General features: G+C 39.6%; 1 protein-coding gene across 3 annotated transcripts; it reads left to right on the forward strand.

The window, feature by feature from the left end:
* Nucleotides 1-1,473: 1,473 nt before the first annotated feature.
* LOC101858574 (GTPase-activating protein skywalker) lies at nt 1,474-23,688 on the forward strand. 3 transcript variants are annotated; one of them, XM_005107851.3, is made up of 13 exons: nt 1,474-1,614; nt 4,289-5,408; nt 9,026-9,259; nt 10,761-10,970; nt 12,162-12,469; nt 12,819-12,920; nt 13,701-13,791; nt 14,218-14,315; nt 15,414-15,626; nt 16,894-17,052; nt 19,349-19,557; nt 20,809-20,910; nt 21,954-23,688. In XM_005107851.3, exons 2-13 carry the CDS (start codon nt 4,478-4,480, stop codon nt 21,988-21,990), a joined length of 2,694 nt encoding a protein of 897 aa, XP_005107908.1. In that variant the 5' UTR covers nt 1,474-1,614; nt 4,289-4,477; the 3' UTR covers nt 21,991-23,688. The 3 variants fall into 3 exon arrangements, with proteins under 3 accessions (XP_005107908.1, XP_035828168.1, XP_012943237.2); XM_035972275.1 differs by having other exon boundaries at nt 1,474-1,609; XM_013087783.2 differs by lacking the exons at nt 19,349-19,557; nt 20,809-20,910; nt 21,954-23,688 and adding an exon at nt 19,242-19,292.
* Nucleotides 23,689-24,001: the final 313 nt, after the last annotated feature.

The raw sequence follows: 24,001 nt of genomic DNA on the forward strand, positions 1-24,001 counted from the left end.
TGCCTCACACATTGTTATAAGACATCGATTCCAGCAGAGTAAAAATCCTAGGATGTCTTATAAGGCGCTTACATTCCTTGTTTCATGCAGAAGACCTGAGTTCCATTTCAAGGGGAGAAATGTATATCGAGTATTTGATTCTGAATCGGTTCTTCTGCTGGGATGTTGTATCCATCTCAGCACTGATTGGCCCTGGCAGGCAAGATCAGAAGTTCGCCCCCTATATAGGCTTAATATAAGTTGAGTCGATTTTAAAACTAATTACATTGTGCTTTGTTTTGGGTTTTTTTGTTTTTTTTTTTGTTTGGTTTTGTTTTGTTGTTTTGTTGTTTTTTGTTTGTTTGTTTGGTGTTGTTGTTTTGTTTTGTTGTTGTTGTTGTTGTTTTGTTGTTGTTTTTTTGGGGGGGTCGCATATATCAGGCCTATAAAAACGCGGCTTACCTGGTACATTAAAAGACAACAAAACAAAACAAAAAACAAACCCACATTGATTTTCATGCGAGCGAACTTTCATTTGATCACCCTCTTTACAACACACCTAATGCCACCCCTTTGCAATAAGCCTGAAAAGTATTCTACATGTAATTCGGGAACCTACAACAGTCACATGTACTTACTATGACCATAACAGAGGTTAAAAATAGTACTAGATTTCTATTGCTAACCTCTTTGTAGCTCCCCGAAAATTCTGAAGAGCAAATATTAAACAAAGATGAGGTATCGTAATGAAATCAGGCTCTCGTCTAAATAATGACATCAAAGAAACATTTACGGCCGTTGAGCAATTTTTCTTCGATCAATTTGTATGTTTGTTTATTTTGTGGGTTTTTCTTTGTTTTTTTTGTTTTTTTGTTGTTGTTGTTTTTAGTCCTTTTCATGGCTCATTTCTGTGGGTGGTTTGATTGAAAAGGAGTTAATCAAAAGCACAAAAAAGTAAATTTGCTGTTTCCAAAGACTTTCAAGCTTAGAATTCACACTGCAAACTTTGGCAGTCATTTTCTCTCTAACTTTATTTCTGACACAAAACAACCCCCCACTTCCATCAATCGCAAATATTTCGTGTTCTATTAAAAAAAGATTCAGATGGATAAAACTTTTTTTTAAACCGAAAGTGAATTCGCTGCAAGAAATCCTACTTATAATTACTCCAAATGTCTTAAAATTGCCGAGCGACTCATTCTACCGTGCCGTGACTCAAATTCTGCTGAAATAGGCCAAGGAACAAGATGGAGCAGAAGAGAGCGGACAATGACGTGACAACGGCTACTGACACCAACCATCAGCTCTGAAAAGGCTTTATGTGGAACAGCTGAAGGTATGCAATGAAAACGAATAATGCCCTGTTCTCAAACAGAATATCGCCGTTCGTTTCTCTTTATCCGAGACCAGGCAAGGAGAAAAAAAAAGTGGGTCAAAAATTTGTTAACGGTCCTGAAGGAGGGGAAATAACTCTGCCTGACCAGACAGTCATTGTTTTTATTTCTCTCCCCAGCCACTGAATCACTGAACTTCGTGCAGTGAATCACATCGAGATATTTTTCTCAGGAACAAACGGGTGTACTTTGTAAATCATCAACAGACATCAAAGACCAAGCCTTGATACACTTTCGTAAGGTAACGTTACTAAGATTTTGTACAGTCATACTGAATGCATCAATATTTCTTGCATACATTAAGGACCAATTTTTGTCCTCTGCCGCCAGCTTGGGCCCTCCACAACAGTAGTCCACCTCCTTCACTCCACTCCACTCCACTCCTCTCCACTCCTCTCCACAAACAACACTCAAGTCTAACTACCTGAGGCTGAAGCCTGGTGGAAGCCAGAAACCAAAACTTCCATGAGTGAAAGAGAAAGTAATCTGGAAAGAATGTCTGATAAATTTTCAGCTTGCAGACTGAGAAGAGAAGTAGGCTAACGGCTAACTGTACTACTTGACCCTCCCACTAAGAGATGGGACACAGAGTGGAGAGAGTGATCATATATTATTGGTGGAGTTACAGTTAGAGTTTTAGAATTTGTTATTTTAACATTGATTTAATTGCAGCACAATTGAATTTGAATCATTGGGATGAATTCCTAAGCGACCACCATGAATCAGAGTAGAATAGAGGGTTGGGGTAGGGTAAGGGGGTGTGGGGAAGGGGTTGTAAAGGTTTGGTTAGGGTTTGGGGTAAGGGTAAGGGTAGAGTTAGGTCTCTTCTTTATTGTATTTATTGGGGTGGTCGCTCGTTACGGAAGTCCTTCCGAATCATTACATTATAGGGTGAGCAGTGATTGACCTCCCTCACTCTACATTTTTCCTCTTTGTATTTTATTTTTAATTTACATTTTTACTGCTGGTCACAATGATGCAAGATCTAATATATATAGAATCTGACATCTGATCTAGATTCTAGGTCTTGATCTAGATGTCTGCCAGGGTCAGAGCTGTGGAAAAGAAAACATTTTCAGCGACCTTTTTGGGTGGGAGAGTGCAGTGAAATTAAAGTGTGTTGTCCCACATCCTCAATCTTCTTTCTGCACCTCTACTTTTATGTCATAATCTTTTTCCCTGGCCTGGTTTTGTGACTTTTCAAAGTTTTTAGCCTGGTAATTATTGTATTCTTTCTATTCCTTTTTAATGAATGATAATTTGATTATATCTCAAGGAAATACATTTTAGCCCTAGTTTAATTTTGCTGATCTTGTCTCTATCCGTAGGCCTAGAGATTGAAATTTATCTCTATCTATTTTCGTACGAACAATTTTGCTACTACAAAACGCAACGTGACCATTTTTTGTGTTTTGCAAAAGAAAAAAAAAAGATTTCTGTTCTTCACCCATGTACGGTAGGCCTACTGAAGAATATTTACTGAGCAACTTTGCTTTTAGAGAGCTCCATATAAACATGATGTAAGACAAGATATATTTGCATCATGAAATCTTTTTCAGGGGGATGATGCTAATTTTGCTTTTTGGTAACATTCATTACATTGTGACAGGTTTCCATACTTTATTGGTCTCGTTGTTTTTGATTGAAACAGTAATTTTTTCTTATAATTTTATCATCTTTTCGCGGATTATTGTTGGTTTTGATGAGCAATGTGATGTATGCTGGACATTGTTGTGAGTCAAAACTTAATTGATAAAGGGAGCATCAATGTATGTACAGAGGTAAAGCTGGAACACCATGTAATTAACAGTAGTTTGTTAATAGAAAGAAAAAAGTCTCGCTTTAATAAGATAGTTTTTTTTTCATGTGACATTTGTTCACAACCAGTGTAATTGTTTGAAATTCTATTTTTGAAAGTTTGAGAATATATCTTTTATCCCATTCAGGGTTGTCCTCGTCTTTACCAGCATCTAATTCAGAAAGATCTTCAAAATAATAAATAACGCCCTGAGTAGTAAACACTGTTTTCCTTACGCGCGTTTTGTCTGAGGCGGGCCGGTTTGGGGATAGGGTCTTGCTCACCGGTGTACCGTTGGCAAGGCATACGGGCAATGTTACGCACCACCGGTGTGCTAATGGTATGGGCTCAAAGGGTTGATCTGCTCAAATGTTTCGTAGTCATGTATTTGAATCTGTGCCCATCTCCATTGCCAGTCGCGACCTCAGTGCTTTCTTGTCGTGTCTCCTTTTTTGATAACAGTAAAAACAGTTCATGATAACAAAGAGTGAGCTTAAGAAGAAGTCACACTTTGACAATTTAAAAAAACTGGAGATACGACAAGAAAGCACTGAGGTCGCTGGTTCTTGCTCCATTCTTTCTTGCTTTACTGTGGGTGATTGGAGGGTGTCTTTTATAGGTTCTTGCTTCATTTCTTTCCCTTTGTGTTCTGTCTGCCTGTCATTTTTTTCCCCAACACTCTGTTGATTGTGCTGATGTGCTTCTCTTTACTTACTCAAACAAACAAATACTTTTATAGTCTTTATAAAAGGGAATTAGTGCATTAGCTGTTAATGTTGTCCGACCATACAAGTCCTGTAGGTCTATTAATATTATTATTAGATTTTTTTTTTCTACAACATGATGTAGTCCGTTTCTGGCACAACATGAAATGTTATCCTCACCTAAGATCTGATTTAAAGAAATCTGCCCTTCGAAAGAAACTGAAAGACAGTACTTTTTTTTTTGGGTTATAATGTAAAAGTTGTAAAAAATATTTTTTATATTTTTTAGAATGTTGTACTTTAGACAGTTTCACTAACTACACCATTTTAGGTTTGTCAAGGCAGACATTTTGAGTCATTTTTCTGGATAAAAATGATTATTGTCAATAATTTTTTTCTCTTCTTGATTTCAGGTCATTTTTAGTCAAGAATCAGAAACGGGTTAAGGATGACGTGGAGCCATTGCAGGAATTGAAGCGATGCCCTTTGGTGGCACCCCCACTAGTGGATGGTGTCAATCTGTAATTGAATGATGCACGGTCCCATTGAATGGTCTTCAGAAGTGGTGCCATCAACCAGTCCATGCTTAGAATAAATAGACAATGGCTGTTGATCAAAATCTGGCCATGGGTCCCTTACAAAGGAATAGTGAAATTCTTGATGAGTTGATTCAGAGTAGAGAGGATGATGAGGTTGCTCTTTGCTCGGAGCTGATTAACGTCGGCAGTGCAAGTACGATGAATTCATCTCAGTATCAAGAGTTTGTGAACCCTTTGGCAGAACAACATGATTCCAAGGAGGTGACTTTGAACCAGCTCCGGACAAACGCTGGTGGCCAGCCCCATGCGTTCGGCTCCGGTCAGGAAGTCGGTGACGCATTGTCTCCGTACGTTGAGGTCGAGACTGACGATTTGGAACCGCGACCAAGCTCCTCCGTGTCAGGAGACGAGTTACAGACCAGTCCTTCCTTCGTATTTGTCGCAAAGCGGGCCACGCGGTTCGGGCTTGGGACAAGCAGTTCGGATGCTTTTTTTGATAGAAGCGACTTGGATAATGAGGAAAGTGAACATTTTGTGTTTGACGATGGAATGTCCGACGATCCACACGAGGAGCAATCTCAGATAACGTTTACCGCTCCCTTGATCACCGACGACAGGGAGCTCAAGGGTTTTCATGACAATGCAGTGCTCTCCGATTCTACTGCAGACGAGGGCCACAATAAAATGCAATTTTTATCAGAGCCAGATGACAATGATGTGACTCTTAAAGAAGACAGTTCCGAATCTTTAGAGCTAAACGGTGCCATTGAAACTAAGCGGGCCAAATCACCACTTTTAACCAGTCTGATGAGACCGGGAAAGAACCATTCGAATAAGATTCACACATCGAAGTTTCCAGGGAAGGACAGTGAGAAGCATCCCATTCTGGACCCATCCCTGTCCAAGTCGGAGGAGTCATCCGATGAAGACTCTGCACTGATCAACGACTCGGAGGACACAGAGCACATCTTTTCTCCCAGCAATCTCTCGGAAGGTAAGCCTTTTTGGTAATTAATTGTAATACCACTACATCACTACATGATTTAACACTTTGCAGTCACTTGGCCGGTTAAAATGATCCATTCCAGTCACCTGGCTCAGTCGCCTGGGAAGTCCGTTGCAGTCACTCTCCTGGCTGGGTGACCGGATGGTGAGGTATTTTGTACTGCTGGCTGTGTGACTGCAAAGTGTTAATTGTACACAACATGATTTAAAGTTCACATATGTTAATTTCTCTGAACTGGCACAGAGTATTGTGATTTTCACTGATTCCCTATCACAGTCTTGCAAGCAGTAGAAAATAATCTTCATCATTCATGTGAACCAAGATTTGACTCATATAATACTGTTTGGCTCCCATTATCCGATACCATTCTGTGGCATCAACCAACGTGGTGATGCAGTGGGTCCCCGGACACTCAAACATACCTGGAAATGACAGAGCAGACACACTTACCAAACGGGGATCTAGACAGAAACAACCCAACATTCAAACTTCATACAACACTGCAAAGCAAATCATTAAAAGCAACAACAAACAAGATTGGATGAACAGATGGGCCTTGGGAAAGACCGGCAGAGCAGTTTTTAAACATATGGCTACAACAAAACGAAATAACAATATCAACCACCTACAGAAAAAGAAACAGATCACGGTCTTCCGCCTACGAACAGGACATGTACATTTCTCCCTCCGAGACCTACCTAACATTGACAACACACTCTATGGAACATTACAGCAACTGCAGCAAACCTGCACTTATCACTACATGGCATTGGACAGAAGGGCTAGAGCCCAGCGGTTGCTGGATCAGTAACAACAACAACAACTGAACTGACTTTTTGCTGTGATTATTATTCCCAAGTTACCAAGATTACTCTTTCATGGAAACAAAACCTTGCTTCCTTTTTTTTTTAGCAATGGTGCCAAATTAACATATTGAATTTGTGTGGTTGTTTTCAAGAGCTACTCCTGACCGTTACCCCATCTTATGCATTGTGTCATCTTTGGGTTGTTTGTCTTTTCAATGCATATTTATATATATATAAAACTTCCCCTGTTCATAAAACTTCCCCTGTTGAAAAGCTTTTGGTGCACTTTCTTCCCTGTTTTCGTTCTTTGTTTACGAGTTCCCAAGATTTGTGACCTTTACTCCATAGTCCATGTTTTGACCCTCTTGAGAACCACTTTAGCTGCTCCTGTGAGATAAGGTAGGCAGGTCTGATAAAGTCTTTATTTTCTCGCTTGCACATTCTGTTCTTTAAGGCATCATCATCTTCATTGCCTTTCTTCCCCTAGATCAGGATAGAGGCCATGAACAAACACTTTTCACCTTTCGCTAAGTTCTAAAGCATGCAGGTTAATCAAACTGAGCACCTCCAGAATCAGGCATGCTGCTATAGATTTGTATAAAAAAGAGTCCCTGCATTACTGTACTTGGCAACAACTTATGAATATGTTGTTGTTATTATCTGATATATATGGATATTACTTGTTTGTTGAATTCCCCACTATTCTGCTAACAAAGGTCTTTAAGACTCTTGCCTTCGCTAATGGTTGGGCGCTTCAGTGGCTAAGTGAGTAGTGGGTTTAGACTCACGTAATGTCAAGCAAGTGTCGGTGACACGGGGATCAGATGGGTGGTCACAGGGGTGTGTCCTTGAGCAAGACACGACAACCCTAGCTCAAAATACAGGGCGCTGCACAGTGGCGACCGACAGTGGCATTGTTGTAAACTGTTCTGTATTCGTGTATATTGTGTATGTGTATGTGTTTATTAATGTATTTATTCATTTAAATTGTAATTATTTATTTATGTATGTAAATATATGTTTGCCATTATAAACCAAAGTGCCCTTCCAGGACAAATAAAAGCGTAATTTATTTTATTATAATTTTTTAAAAAAAGTTTTTCCTTTTTATGGGAATGGGGAAAACTTGATGTTTACATTTTTCAGTGGATTTTTTAATGGGGATTTTTTTGTGGGTGGTAGTCTGGTGGAGTTATTTATTTGTGAAAGAGAAGCTCATTGACTTGACTGAGAAGTCGTTTAGTTTGGAGGGAAAGAAATTTAAAAAATAAAATGTAGTGAGACAGACGCATAGAGAGACAATTTAGTAAAGAATGATATAGTAAAACGAAGTGAGCTTTGACCTAGTTTTTGCTCACTGGTGGAGGAGGATAAGTAAACAGAAGCTTCTGTTGAATTGACCTGCTGCCTCACTTAAGACGGGGGCATAAATTACCTGAAACGCTTTTTATACTTTTTGACAGTCTCTGCTGTGTACTTGTGTATGTAAATGAACTGCCTGTTACCCCCATCCCCTCTGGAAGGGGGGGGGGGTGGTTTTCATTCTTTTTATACTGTATACATTATACATTATTCATTCTGACTGGCAATGACTGTGATATTACAGCTTTGGTGTACTATTATAAAATCCTCTTTCTGCTATTCGCTACTCATGATGCAGCAATAAATACACAAGATGAACCTGTTTTTCTCTGAACTTTAATTCTTTGAAAAGGGCTTCATCATCTGTTGTCATTGCTGCCTTGTATTGACCAATCATACCACCATCTTGTCTGTAGCATTTTCAAAGTTATATATAAAATATGTCCTAAAATTTGTCCCTGATCATTTGCTTTTTATGGCTGTGTCGATATCTCCAATCCCAGCTGTCTTGAACACTTTATTTTTTGTGACAAGTTCATTATAAATTGAATTGCGTTTTGTTGCAAGTGCCACGAAGCTGACTACAAAAATGACTAAAATGAAATTGCAGTCAATGTTATTTTTCGGGCGGCCGGACATCATAAGAGATTTACACGGTATTATAATATTATGTTTCTGTTAAGATTAGTTTTCCCCTTGTACTAGAATTGTGTAGTTTAGTAAAAGCAACAAGAAAGGGGCCAGTGTTTTGCCCATTGTGATATTTCCCATCTGTTTAGCTTGTCCAGTGCACAACTCCAACCTTCACGGACACGGGGTGTGCAACATCTGGTTTGTGATGGAACATCATATGTACATTTTATTTACTTACCTCTGACTTTTGCAATAATAATATCAAATAAATTAAATTTTAATTTTCATCTCCTGTTTTTACAATGTTTCATAGCAATTTTTGATGTAAATTGATGAAATTACACTCAGTAAAATCTATTTCATTCCTCAGGGGAATACTGGATTTTTATTTGCCTCAGTTGTTTGTTTGTAGCTTTTATTGATGTTGTTTCTCTAACTTTTTTTGTCCGTGACTTTGAAGTTGTCTGTGACTAATGACTTTTAAGTTGTCTGTGACTGGTTAGAACTGACATTCTTGTTTGTGTCATTTCTATGATTGTCTTTTTGAACTGTTGGATATTACATACTTTCTTTTTTTTCTTACATAGATAAATATCTTGTGGGTTTAAGAAATGCCAGAATTTGTTGTGCAGAGGACGGATAAGGAATAACAGTAATATATTATATATATATATATATATATATAATATATAAAATAATAATAATAATAATAATAATATATCATTGCATGCTTGTGTGAGTGCGTACCTGCATGATTGCCTGAACTTTCGTTTGATTTACTTTGACTTAATGTTTTCTCCCCAGACACAGAAAACCAAGCCGTCTGCAGCAAATATTCTCAGCTGTCAGAGGATGGTTCATTCCCCTCGTCTCCGGTGAAATCTCCGACGTCTGACAGTGAGACAGACACGGGGAAAGATGCTGGGGACACGGCCAAGATTGTCTTTGACCACCCGCTAGATCTGGGCGTGGCTTTCTCGGAGTACGTCGACATTGACAGTTTTCAGGCGTCTCTTGGGAAAAGGACCCCTCGGACAGGTTTGTGTTTGGTTTGGTATTTTTGGTCATCTTCATGTATTTATTACCAAGTCTCTCGAAATAGTTGCTGTTTTTTCTTTGGTAATCTTCATGTATTTATTACCAAATATCTTGAAATACTTGGTGTTTTTTAGTAGGTGATCTTTATGTATTCATCACCCAGTCTCTCGAAACAGTAGGTGTTTTTGTTTTGTTGTTTTTCGTTGCTGAAGTGAATTGAGTGTCATGTCAGACATTTCGTATATGGGACCCAATAAAGCCAGAGAACAGTTTTATCTCTAAGACTGTCTGGACGGGCAGTTGGCAGGTGCTCTGGTGTGGTTTGCTCCTTCTTTCTGATCAAACATCTAGTGTTGTCATCTCCCCGCCTTTCTTTTTGGTGTTTGTTACTCTCTTGTAACACCTCTAATCTTCGGCATTTGATTGACCTAATTGAGTTGCAAGTGCCATAAAACTCTTACTAGAACAAACTAAACAAAGACCTTTGGGTAAAATCACATCAAATTCTCCTCCTGCCAAGGAGACAGTGGTGGATGTCAATATGTAATGTTCTATATTCTATGGTTGACTCATTTAAAAACTAAGCACAAATACCTGACTGAGACTTTGTTTGAACACTTTTTGACAGGAAGTAGGCCAAAGTCCCCGACTGGATTTTTGCCCGTGCTGTTTTTATTATCTTACCTACCGTAGATAGCATTATGTCGAAATAGCGTAAAAGTTGACAGTTTAAATGTTTTGAGTCATTTGCCACATTTTGCGTTGACCTTTTGAGATTGGCCCATACATAGGGCGTACCAGCGAACTTTATGTATAGGGAGTTATAGTGGGTGGTTGGCGGGTGCCCTAGTGTGGTTCACTCCTTCTTTCCTATTAAACGTCTATTGTCCTTATCTCCCCTGCTTTTTTTCTTTGTGTAGTTCTCTAATGACACCTCTATGCTTCTGCACTTATCTGACCTGATTGTGGTGCGTGCAAATGCTGTAAATATGCAAAATGTGTGTGAGAAACAGGAAGTGTTGTGAACAATCCCATTTTCTGCGTGATTAAGTTTTCTAGTATTTTATATTTATTTATGAAGAAACGTTTTTTTAATCTAGTGTCAATTATTGTGAAAAAATATTATAGTGTTAGGGCAAATTAATACAAACTGCTGTGCAAAGTATGGGCAAAGATGGTGTACCCTACAGTATTTTTTGTATGGGTGACATTGATTTGCCCGTTAAAGAGGTATTTGAGGATAAGTTGCGAAACAAATTTTTTGACCTCACCATAATTTTTATGTACTGTGTAGTTTCTTTTTTCTCTTTTGTGTCGCGGGTGATTGAGAGAACGTTGGTGGAGGGTCCTTCTTCTCTTCTTCTCCTGTGTTGTTTCTGTCTGTCTAGCTTTATCCCTGCACTCTACGACCGTTATTGTGTCAATGTGCTTCCTCCCTCTCCCCCCCCCCCCCCCTTTACTAAATCAAACAAGCAATGGTTTTTTTTCCATGTGGTTTCAGAGGAAGGCTATGGAGGCAAGTCAGAGGAACATCTGCTTGTCCTGCTCAAGTCGAATTCTCTGAAGAATTTGAAGCGATATTTGCGCAAATCGTACTCATCCCCGGAGAGCAACGCCAGACGCAAGCTGTGGGAGAACTTGTGCGTGCATCTCCTGAAGGCGGGAGGCAGTTTGTACAACAGTGTGTCGGCCGAGCTGTACCAAGGACTACGTAAGTTGGAAAGTAGCGAATCCTGCAGGACTGTTCTTTGTGTTTCTGAACGTGTTTATGATAATTTCTGCTTCTTCGTGGGTGTGTTTTCTTGTTTATATACAGTGGAAAACTGTCTAAGATGGTCGTCAATTGTTGAGAAGAAAAGTATTTGTTTTGAAACAAGTGTACGTCTTACACAGACAAGTGTACATCTTATACAGACAAGTGTACGTCTTATACAGACAAGTGTATGTCTTACACAGACAAGTGTATGTCTTATACAGACAAGTGGACGTCTTATACAGACAAGTGTATGTCTTATACAGACAAGTGTACGTCTTATACAGACAAGTGTACGTCTTACACAGACAAGTGTATGTCTTATACAGACAAGTGTACGTCTTATACAGACAAGTGGACGTCTTACACAGACAAGTGTATGTCTTATACAGACAAGTGGACGTCTTATACAGACAAGTGTATGTCTTATACAGACAAGTGTACGTCTTATACAGACAAGTGTATGTCTTATACAGACAAGTGTATGTCTTATACAGACAAGTGTATGTCTTATACAGACAAGTGTACGTCTTATACAGACAAGTGGACGTCTTATACAGACAAGTGTACGTCTTATACAGACAAGTGTACGTCTTATACAGACAAGTGTACGTCTTATACAGACAAGTGTATGTCTTATACAGACAAGTGTATGTCTTATACAGACAAGTGTACGTCTTACACAGACAAGTGTACGTCTTATACAGACAAGTGTATGTCTTACACAGACAAGTGTATGTCTTACACAATGTCTTTATGGTGTATGTCTTACACAGGTCTTACACAAACAAGTGTACGTCTTTCACAGTGTCTTTAGGTTGTAAAAGATACTCAAGGGAGAGATCAGGCTTCCGATTTAACAACAACAAAAATTTGGTTCCAAAACGGAAAAAAAGCGGGTTGTTGGCGGGTGCTCTGGTGTGGTTTGCTCCTTCTTTCCTATCAAACATCTATCGTCCTTATCTCCCCTTCTTCTTTTTTATGTTTGTTACTCTCTTGTAACACCTATTCTTCTGGCACTCATATGACCTTATGCAGTTGCGAGTGCCGTAAAACCTGTACTAAAACTTCTAAAAAAAAGAACCAAAAAAAAGGCATCTTGCCAGCTGACACACATACAAACGGTATTTCTGTGCTTTTTGTTGCCAGCGGAGGAGGACTACCCGCTGCCCAGCTTCGTGGACCAGCAGCATCTGCTGCACTACCACCTGACAGCCGCCGGTCGCAAGACGCTCAAGACAATCCTGGACGTGATCAGCTCGCTCAGTCCCGACATCGTGTTCTGCCCGCTGCTCTACCCGATGGCCTCTCTCTTCCTCCACTACTGCGACGCCGAGAGCTGCTGCAACTGCATGCAGGCCTTGCTGCGCAGCACCGCGCCCACCTACCTGACCCAGACCAGAACCGCGGCCGACGCCACAAAGTTTGTTTTACGCGATTTGGCCAAAAAATACACAGTGAGTCGTTTTTTAAAAATACCCTTTTGTTGGATTTATCTCTTTAAACCCTGGATTTTTTCCACCGTTTCCCAGAGTTTTTTCTGCAGTCACCTAAACCTGGTGCACTATGTCTCGTTATAGCCCCAAAAGTTTGCCTCCAACTTCTAAATGGCTGAAACAAAGGCATTATTATAATATTATTATATATTTTTTAAAAATTATTATTATTGTTATTATTATTATTATTATTATTATTTTTATATCGTCCTGTATATTTTAGTGTACTTTGATATGTCCCAGAATTATGCATTTGGTATTATTTTGAACAAGTCTAAGCAAACTACGGTTTGTTTTTTTTTGTCTCCAGAAAAAGGCTTACGACTTAGTGAGCAGGAGCTCCAACAATGTGGAGAGCGTGTATGAGAACTGGGAGGCCTGGATATTTCGGGACTTACCCTTCCAGTATTTGGTAAGGAATTGTAGCTCCTTGGTTTGTTTCTGATGTCAGTGTGGTGAAAATCATCATGTTGCTTACTCTTTCTCTTTGTCATGAATGATCGCTGCAGTGTTTATTTACCTCTCTTTCACTCCAGCTGTCATATTTTTAAACACAAATTTAAAAAAAAAAAGAAAAAGAAAAGTATATGATTTTGTACTGAAGTGCTGACAGTATCATTTCATGTAGTTAGACACATGTTTTTAGTTCATTAATGTGTTAAAAGCCTAATGGATATATATATATTTGTGATATGTAAAGATTTTAACCTTTTTAATGATATAATTTAATAGATTGCGTTTGTTAGTGCAAATTCCTACTCAACAGCAAGCTCTATGCGCTTCACAATCTATACTATTACTCCAACAGACCTGATAGCATTCTGAAACAACCTCAACTACCTAAGAAGCATACAGTGCAAGCTGCCATTTTATAGGCGTTAGAACACTACCTTCTTCTATTCATCCTGAGTGCCTATGGAGGTTTAGAATTGGTCGCTTTTAAGGACAACCTAGATTTCGGGGGTTTCCAGAAATCTTGACCTACACCAAAAATAAGCATTGCCTTACCTATAGGGGAAGTTTGGTTTCATTGGTGTGTATATTTGTTTGGCTTTAGAGAAAACTCTCCTTGTTTTTTTAAAGAAACTGAACAAAGGGCAAAAACTTTACCTTCAATTTTCTCAAAACAGCATTTTTCGGGATAGCCCCCTTGTGCTTAAACGCGACCTATTGTGAGTGCGTGTGTCCCCAGGTGTGTGTGGTGGACAGCTACCTCCTAGAGGGCTACAAGGTCCTCTACCGCATCGCTCTGGCCATTGTCCAGCTCTACACCAAAGACGTGGGTACGTTTGTGTGTCCTCAGTTGTTGTATGTGTGTCTTTCTTGCTGGCAGCGAAGCTGCAGGCTTTGCGTTAGCTCAGTTGGTATTATGTTGGATATGAAGCAGATGGCCTTGGTTTGACTTCTAAATTAGGTGCTCTTGAACTCGGGTCGTTTTGTGGAGTTTTCAAAGCTCTTATTCAGTTTTTAGTTTAGTTTTAGTAGAGGTTTTACGCTGCTCGCAAATGCATAAGGTCATATGAGCGCCAGGAGATTAGAGGTGTTGTTTTTTTTATCAGCACCCAAAATATTTGAATGAATTTCAAATTATTATGGTAAAAACCAAAGTAACGAACTACTACCCCCCCCCCACCCCCCGAACCCAATCAGTTTGATAGAATGTGAAGGATCTTCATTTCTGAGTCGTATTTTTCTTTCTACCGGAACAGCCCGGAAAGGAGGTCAGCAGTCGCCCGTGACCAACGTTTCGGCGGCCATCTCCAGGTTCTGTAGGAATCTTCCGGATGACTCTAGAAAACTGCTCAAAGTAAGTTGCTTTTTTTAATTTTAAAATTTTGTTGTTGTTCTCTCTGCATTGTTACATATGCGTATGCACAGTTAGTTAGTTTGGTTTTTATCAGGTAGATTGTTGGTTTGATGATTTTGTGTGGTCTGCTTTTTCTACGTCTTTTCAGTTAGGATGTAATTGTAATCTGTTCAGGGCAGATTATAATAATAATGTATAACATTTATATAGCGCATTTCCAAAAAAGTAGCTCAATGCGCTTTAGAAATCACCTGTCATAATCCAAAGAAATGGTGAAAAAATGCACAGAGCTGTTTCAGCAGCCTGTTAGACTCTTAAACACAACACACTAATCACACTGATTACCGTGTTCGCTTGCGCTTGTTGCTACAGACGTGTTTGACTGCTGCCTTTAGATAAAACTACGTAGGAGGTTGTCACTTTTTCTATAAAAACATTACTTTTGTGTTTTATTCCCTTGAGAACATTAAAATTGAGTCGATAGTGCCGTAAAACACCTACTCAGTCAATCAATCAACTTTGAGAACATTGATGATGCATTTGAAAAACGTAAAAGTTTCTCTTTCTACTTCACCTCAGTGGGCAGTTGATAGTTTCTCTACTGTGACCTGTACCTTCTGTTTCTTTTCATGTCAAATATAATCTTCAAATTTTGCTCTGTGTAACCGCTGTAGGTGGATGGTTGGCGGGTGCTCTGGTGTAGCTTGCTCCTTCTTTCCCTATCAAACATCTGTCATCCTAACCTCTTTTCCTTCTTTTCTTCATATATTGCTCTATAGTAACACCTCTAATAATCTTTGGCACTTGTTTGGCCTATTTGTGTTGCAAGTGCCATAAAACTCTTTTCAACTACAAAAAAATGGTTGTAAAGTGCAGAGAGAAAGCTGTAGAGCCTGGATATGCACTATATTATTTATTATTATTACTATTATTATTATTATTATTATTATCATTATTGTTATTATTATTAATATTGTTATTATTATATTGTTATTATTATTATGTTTAGAAAAGAAAATAGACGAAAAAGAAAAACCTGCTGTCCATGCTATCTGGTCGTAAACTCGGTATAGTAATGTGACGACTTTGGCTTTGCAGGAAGCGTTTGGCATCAAGCGACTGACGCGCCGGGAAATCGGCAAGCTCCAGAACAACTACGAGCGGTTCCTCAAGGTCCAATCAGAGTCGGAGGAGGGACTGCCCCGCGTCACATCGCGGCTCAGCATGGGCCAGGCCGACACGAGCAAGTGCACCTTTAGCGGGCCCGTCGTTTTGGACCGGGCGGACAATTCCATTCTCACAAATGAAATGGTATTGTGTCTTTCAGTGTCTCTTTCAGTGTCTTTCTGTGCATCTTTCTGTCGTTGTTTTGTGTTGGTTATTGGGGGGGGGGGGTGTCTTCAATGGGTTTTGTTCCTTCTATTGTCACAGTTAGAACACAAATACTTTTTAACCCTATCCGTACGCCCTGGGGTCATTTTGTATCCCGGGGGTTGTATTCTTCACATTTTACAATACTTCTAGTACGAAGATCTCTTTGAAACTTTCAGTATTTCTCGAAAAGTCATTTTGACAGACTGCTGTGCAAAGCGTACGGATCGGATTAATGAGTAAATTTCCTCTTTAGAAAGTGGAGTTCTCTACGTCGTATGGATACGATTATAAAACACGACGTACGGATAGGGTTGAGTGGTGGCACAGAGCTCTCTACGTCGTATGGATACGATTATAAAACACGACGTACGGATAGGGTTGAGTCACTTTTTTCCCAAGCTTCTAGATTTTGGTGCTGTAAACTGACCATTCAATGTTCTGTAGTGACAATACAGCAGTGTTTTGTTTGTCTTACTGGAAATCTACATCTTGGGATGTTTTTGTTTTTGCTCAGTTCATGAGGCTGATTCAGATGAATACTGTTTATGGCGCTCATATGACCTTATGCAGTTGCGAGCGCCGTAAAACCCTCTACTATAAAAAAAAAAAAAGAATACTGTTTGTGGTGATAGGCGGGTGCTCTTGTGTGGTCTGCTCCTTCTTTCCTACCAAATATCTATCATCCTTATTTTTCCTCTTTTTTTTTGTTTTTGATATGTTATTCTTTCATAACGCCTCTAATCTTCAGCACTTCTATGAACTGATAGTGTTGCTATTGCTGTAAAAGTATTACTAAAACTTTTCAAAAAGAAAGTTCATAAGGCTGATTCAGGCAAATACTGTTTGTGGTGACTGGCAGATGCTCTTGTGTGGTCTGCTTCTTCTTTCCTATCAAATATCTATCATCCTTTTTTCTCCTCTTTTTTTTCTTTGGTATGTTATTCTCTTGTCGCGCCTCAAATCTTCAGTTCTTATATGAACTGATAGTGTTGCTATTGCTCTAAAAATATTACTAAAACTTTTTTTTTTTAAATTGTTAGTATTACTTCCTTCCTGCCTGATGTTCAAATGATTACTCCCTCCAGACGTTTAATTAGGAGGCCCCGCCTCTTAAATAACCTAATAGTGTTGATAGGGGCGTTAAACTCATACCATTTCACCATTTTTATTTCACTCCCTCCCTGTCTTTGTTTCCTCCTGACAGCTGCACAAAATCTGGGGCTGGGTGCCGCGGCGTCTGACCTTGAAGCGTCTGACCCAGCTGTACACATCGGAGGAGCACGGCTTCTCGCTGACCACCATGTACGCCCGCACCGAGATGTACGAGCCTGTCCTCATGGTCATCAAGGCCGCCACTGACGAGGTAAATCTCTATTGTCTTTTTCTTTAGGTCAGCCACCACCGGTGAACTATGACCGTGGGTGGTTGGCGGGTACTCTGGTGTGGTTTGCTTCTTCTTCTTCCCTATTAAACATCCGTCGTTCTTATCTCCCCTCCTCCTATTTTGTGTTTGTTACTCTCTTGTAACACCTCTAATCTTCAGCATTTATATGACCTTATTGTGTGCAAGTGCTGTAAAACACCCCCCCCCCAAAAAAAACAACAACCAAAAAAACACTTCTGTCTTTTGTTTAGGTCAGCCACCGGCGAACTATGACCCATGGGGCAGGTTAATTTTTTTGTGTTTCTGTCTTATTATTTAATGTGTAATTGTACAGTATGTGTGCATCTAATCGTCTTTTACGTATACATCCAATGTCTTCTACGTGTATGTCCAAGTGTCCCGTTTGTGGACATCCAGTTGTCCTTTACACATATGTCTGACTGTCTTTTACTTATGTACATCCAATATCCTTTACTTGTATGTCCAGTTATCATTTATGTGCGTGTCCAGTTATCATTTATGTGTGTGTCGAGTTATCCTTTATATTGTGTCCTTTGTTTGTAAATCCAATTGCCTGTTATTTGTTCATCCAATTATTATTTACGTGTATGTCCAATTTTTCTTTGTGTGTACGCCCAGTTGTCTTGTACTTTGTACGTGTAATCTCACTGTTCTGTATGTGTATCTCACTGTTCTGTACGTGTACAAGGCTTCCCCTGTACCTCCAGGATCCGCACCCACACTGGCCGTCTTCGGACAATGACAGTTACTGCGTATGTCACTCATTTTGATAACGAGTTCCTGCTCACCTCTCACCCATTATTTTTCTGGTTTGTTTTTGTGTTTGAAATAATGTAATAAATTTGGAGGTGGGAAGGGTGGGGGATGGTTGGCGGGTGCTCTGGTGTGGTTTACTTCTTCTTTCCTATCAAACATCTATCGTCCTTATCTCCTCTTCTTCTTTTTTATGTTTGTTACTCTCTTGTAACACCTCTAATCTTCTGGCGCTCATATGACCTTATGCAGTTGCGAGCGCTGTAAAACCTCTACTAAAACTAGAACTAAAGCTTTAGTCAAAGCAACAGCTGCAGCAATTGTGGGGAAACTCTTTGAACCGGACCGTTGGTTTTTTTAACTCCCTCATGTGATTTTTACTAACTCACTCATCCTTTTTTTCTTTTTCTTATTTCGAGTTCTTGAAAGTGTACATTATCCCACACCTTAATTAAGATAACCTCATTTGTAAGTTGGAAGTTACCATTTAATGTAATGAATAATAACAAAAGCTGTTTGATTTACACATACTGATTCTTTCCTGATTGATCAATCCTGGTTTGTATTGAAATTGTGACTGGGTGTCCGTTTATTTTACTTTACAGAGATATGTTCAAGATTTGTAGATTCGACTTAAAATGATAAATTAGGGAGTTATGTTATCCCGTCAGTGATCATAATGTTTTGTTGTTTAATTCATCTTGATCGATTTATTTGGAAACTTGTTTTTATTAGTACTAGCTTTCCATCTTTCCTATCGAACATCTATTGTCCTTATCTCTCTTCCTTTTTGTATGTTACTCTCTTGTAACTCATCTGTTCTTCGGCACTTATATGACCTTATTGTGTTGCAAGTGCCGTAATACACTTACTAAAACTACAAAACTTTATCATTAAAACTAAGTGCAAGGCTGAGGTTGACCCCGACCGACAGGGTAGAAGCAGCCCGCCACCTAGACGACCTGAGATGCCATAATGGGGGGGGGGGGGGGGGGGGGCGGTGTAGTAAAATGTTTTTCATTTTTTAAATGTTCTATAAAACATCTGTCATCTTTACATCTCTCCTACTGTGTTGAATTTGTTACTCTTTTATAACGCCTCTAGTCTTCAGCTCTTATAAGATGTAATTGTGTTGCAAGTGCCGTAAGACTTACTAAGTGGGTGGTTGGCGGGTGCTCTGGTGTGGTTTTCTTCTTCTTTCCTACCAAACATCTATCGTCCTTATCTCCCCTGCTTCTTTTTTATGTTTGTTTCTCTCTTATAACTCCTCTAATCTTCTGGCGCTCATATGACCTTATGCAGTTGCGAGCGCCCTTAGATCTATACTAAAAAAAAAAAAGCATGTAGATGTAGTAAAATGCATCATTGACAATCTGTTTCCCTCTCTCGCTCAGATCTTCGGAGCGTACTGCACCATGTTGTGGGGCTGATGGGGGCATGTAGTTATCATGTAGATGTAGTAAAATGAATGACTGACAATCTGTTTCCCTCTCTCGCTCAGATCTTCGGAGCGTACTGCACCACGGCCTGGTACACTCGCCACCAGGTCAACAAACCCAGCATGTCTTTCTTCGGGAAGGGAGAGGCGTTCGTGTTCAGCCTTCACCCGCGGTTCAAGAAGTACCAGTGGGTGGCGCTGACCGGCGGGAACCAGAACGCGCCGGATCTGTTTCAGGCCGGGGATGAGAACATGCTCATCATTGGCAGTGGGTGAGTGACGTGGCTCTTGTTCTTTGTGATTGTCTTTCCTTTTACACGCTCAGGACTGTGGATGAGAATATTCAAAGTGGCAATAAGAGTATTTATGAAAATGTTCATGTTTTTGTTGTTATTAGTATTATTATTATTACTATTGTTATTATTATTTTTATTAGTAGTATTATTATTATTATTAAGAGTAACACATATCTCACATAGTCTGCAATCGGGCAGCAGCTCCGGTCCTGGAAACTGAAAGTCAAGTGTGAGGCAGGTCCCGCAGGTGTTTATAATATATTTCTTCTGTGGTCAGATTTACGGGAGCGATTTTTTTCATCTTTAATTAAAGCTGTTTTGCCAAGCTCGTCGTGGAACATGTTACAGTTTACACAAAGCTTGTACGGGTATATAATATACAGTTTTCTGGGTATTCGAATTTAGTGTTATTCAAATTTTATTCTTAAGAGTGACACATAGTCTGAAAATGGACAGCAGCTCCGGTCCTTGGGAATTGAAAGTGAAATGTAAGGCCGGTCCCGTAGGTGTTTGTAATATATTTCTTCTGAGGTCAGATCTCCAGAAGAGATTTGTACAGGTATATAATATTCAGTTTTCTGGGTATTCGAATTTAATGGTGTTCAAATTTTCATCGTGTTCAAATTTTCATCATGTATTTTAGTTCTCGCAAGATTTCGACACAGCACTTGCAACATAGCTGTTGCTGCCCGTCTGTCTTACTTTTTCCCCTAGCACAAGATGACTGGTGTTGTGGCGAAGTGCTTCTTTCTACTCAAACAAACAAAAGAAAGCAACACAGAATTGTGTGTCATAGAAGTGTTGTTTCGTAATGTAGGAATTTATTGCCTTTGTTAAATGCAGCCCAAGCTCGTAAAGTATGGGTGCTACAGGCTGCCTTTTGGTGGCTAGATACATTGAAAGAGTTTCTAAATAAATCAGGTCGGCATAAACCGTAAAATTTAAACTCAGCCTTTAAAAAATATTTGTCAAGAGTTAAACCTCTAAAATATATTTGATTATAACGGTTTTCTCTGTTCAAATTGTATGATTTTCATGGAAGTCAAGTTTGTAGAAGAGAACTTTGAAATAACATCTCAAGATCAGTCTTGCAGTAATATTCTACTTCAAGATCTTTTTGAGATGTTACAAGGGGAGTGTTAGGATAATTTTTTTTAAAAATCCTAATTTATACTTCTTTCTGAAGCTAATCATGGTTTATTTTTTTTTATTTTTTTTGCCCAACAGTAACGGAGAGGCCATTTGTCTGGACCGAGAGCTGAATCGGTGCCGGTCCGTGCGCTGCGACACTTTTGACAACGATCCGTTATGTGAGGGAGGAGAGTTCAGGTAATAATAATAGTAGATAGCATTTGTGTAGTGCAAATCCCCGCTCAACAGCAAGCTCTATGGCTTCCCAATCTATACAGAAATCTTGTTGCCTTAAAAAATGAATGTTGCAACAATTTCGCTACCTGTAATGATTGATGCGCTTTTATTTATTATTTTTTTTTTTATGTTAGGATGATACAGCCCGCTTTTTTTTTTCTTTTTTTTTTTTTGATGTGTTGATGTTTAATTTTTTTTAAACCCCAAATTAGGTGTACTAATAGTTTGAAGTTTGAAGGTGCCTCTGGGAGATACGATTTCCTTCCTGTCTCTCCTTGTTCGTTTTTGTCTGTTTACCGTCTGCCAGTAAATTTTGTATGGGAGAATGTGTGTGTGTGTGTGTGTGGGTCTGGGAGTTGTGTGTGTGTGTGTTTATGTGTGTGTGTTTGTGTGTGTGGGTCTGGGAGTTGTGTGTGTGTGTGTTTATGTGTGTGTGGGTCTGGGAGTTGTGTGTGTGTTTTCTTTCTCTCTGACCGTGAAAGGGATTTCCTTTTCCTTTTTCTCTTCATATGCTGAAGTAAATCTTTCCTTTTCCTCTTTTCTATCCCTCCTGCAAATCTTTCCTTTTCCTCTTTTCTATCCCTCCTGCAAATCTTTCCTTTTCCTCTTCTCTATCCCTCCTGCAAATTTTTCCTTTTCCTCTTTTCTATCCCTCCTGCAAATCTTTCCTTTTCCTCTTTTCTATCCCTCCTGCAAATCTTTCCTTTTCCTCTTTTCTATCCCTCCTGCAAATCTTTCCTTTTCCTCTTTTCTATCCCTCCTGCAAATCTTTCCTTTTCCTCTTTTCTATCCCTCCTGCAAATCTTTCCTTTTCCTCTTTTCTATCCCTCCTGCAAATCTTTATTTTTCCTCCTTTGTTTCCCCCAGCCACAAAAACAAATCTTTCTCTTTTTCTCTTTTCTTTCCCTCCAGCAAATCTTCCTTTTCCCCTCTTTTCTTCCATGGAACTACAACAAGTAATATTTTTTTTTATTTTCTCCCCCACCATTTCTCTTTCCTTCCAGCTGCAAAGTGTTGGAGGTTTACGGGTTCGTGGACTGAGAACAGATGCTCATCAACCTGTCGCCATTCCAACTCGCGGATCTCTCCAAAGACTGGGTCAAGCAGTTTTTTTTGCCGGGGGGGGGGGTTTGGTCTTACGTGCCAGCGTAGTATTACTTACCGTTTCCTCGTTGTGTCTTTCATGTTGTGAGTGCTGTAGAAGAGTAGTCGAGGTAGTCCTCGCGTCTGATATGAGCGTAGATTTTTAGCGTTGCATCGAGTCGTCAATTCATCCATTGTCTCTTGTCGCTGTTCGAGGTGTGTGCACATGTGAAGTAGCTTTGTGTCGTCGTGGAAGGTTTCAGTATGCGATCACATGGCGTTGTCATTCGGCTTTGAAATATTCTTTTTGAGAACTTGCACTGTCTGCTCCCCATTTATTACCGTCGGTTATTTCCACATTTCACTTTTCTGGACGCGGCCTTGAAGTGCCAGCCTGTGTGTGCCCTATATAATACGACGAAATGATTTCTATTTTTAGATAAATTATTCTGGGTTTCAGCTGTGGTAACTGGCACTCCTGACCCGTAACTCGCCATCAAATATTAGCGTGTTGTCGTCATGTCATCCTTTCATTCAGGTGTGTGTCAACTCAACTCTCCATCCCTCATTCTGTATTGGCAACGAAAGGAGGACTCCGACAATCAGTTTGAAACAGATAGTCCTTTTTTTTTTCTTTTTTAAATTTTTGTTAATCTGAAAGGAAAATATGTTGCAACATGTGGCTGTGTCTGTCAGCAGTAGCCTGTGGGAAGGTTGAGAGCTGGTGCAAGTTTTTTCTTTGAAAGTTACAACAGCTTTTTCACCACAGTTTCATAAGATGAAGAAATTTTATTGCTTCAGTTACAAAAGGGGCTTTTGCTCTGGTCACTAAGGGTGCAGAAAGATGTGTGTTCAACACATCCATCAGCCTGATAGCCGTAATTTTTCGTATTTATTCTCTTCTGTGGATGCTCTCGCACTGGTCTCACCTTTCTTGGTATACTATGGAGATTACGCTGTGTTTGTGGATGAGAATGACTGAGTATTGAACGATGTCTGGGTGTGACGATTTCAGCTATGACAAGTGGTGATGTCCAAATGGTAGATTTATTCCAACGTGAAATGGCTGTTCCATGCAACTCCGTGTTTGTGTGTACTGGTACTAGTTGGCAGTTCGTCTGTTTGAGATGTTGTAGATATAAGTATTACGTGGGTCTGGACTGCTACAAGTTTTGCTCAATGTGCCTTTCTGTTCTTTCATTTTGCCAGGTTGATCCTTTCTTTGTTGTGGGGAATGTTCATCAGAGATTTGGTGTCTTGTTCAAATTTGCTGAAGATGTTGACGAGAGGGGGGGCTGTCTTTTTTTTTGGTAACGTAATGACACACAATGATAACGATGATCATAATGAATTGTGTTTATGTCGTGGTTTCACTAGAAGAGTTTTTTGTGTGGCTTGTACAACAAATTTGACTTTGACAATTTTTGAGTTTAACAACATGTTTAGCTTTTGGGAATGCAGTTCTTTCAATGTCTTGATAGCGACTCTGAATCATCATCATCATTGCCTTTCTCACCCTGCACCAGCAACTCTGAATAATCTGATGATTTTGATAGAGTAGATAGAACATTTGATTTCTGACGTCATGGTCTTAGCAACTCAAAACGGCCAAAAATGTCAGATAGAACTTCGTAATTCTAAGGTAGCGACTTTTTGGAAAAAGAAAGAGTACAACCCCCCTACATCTGATCCCAGGCCAACATGACACCTGTCTAGTCTCATCCACATCTTTCTTATGAATGAGCCAGTTTGCTCTTCGCTCAGTGCACCACCCAAAACATGAACTCCATTCTCCGGAGGGGATGTTTTGATTTATACTTTTTTGTGGGTTTTTTTTTCAAGTATCTCGCGTTTTTCTGTTGGGATGCTGTGTTCCTGTTGGACCAGGTTGTCCTGACTGGCTTGTTTGTTGAGGCAGCCCGCCTCCTTAATGATCTTAACTGTCCGTGTGTTAATGAGAGCGTAAATC

This window comes from Aplysia californica, unplaced genomic scaffold (assembly GCF_000002075.1).
Source record: "Aplysia californica isolate F4 #8 unplaced genomic scaffold, AplCal3.0 scaffold00637, whole genome shotgun sequence".
NCBI lineage: Eukaryota > Metazoa > Mollusca > Gastropoda > Aplysiida > Aplysiidae > Aplysia > Aplysia californica.

Coding starts and splice junctions, on each gene's coding strand:
- LOC101858574 (XM_005107851.3), top strand. CDS start 4,478: ATGGCTGTTGATCAAAATCTGGCCATGGGTCCCTTACAAAGGAATAGT. Junction 10,971..12,161: donor CGAGCTGTACCAAGGACTAC/GTAAGTTGGAAA, acceptor TTTTGTTGCCAG/CGGAGGAGGACTACCCGCTG. Junction 17,053..19,348: donor TCAAGGCCGCCACTGACGAG/GTAAATCTCTAT, acceptor TCTCTCGCTCAG/ATCTTCGGAGCGTACTGCAC.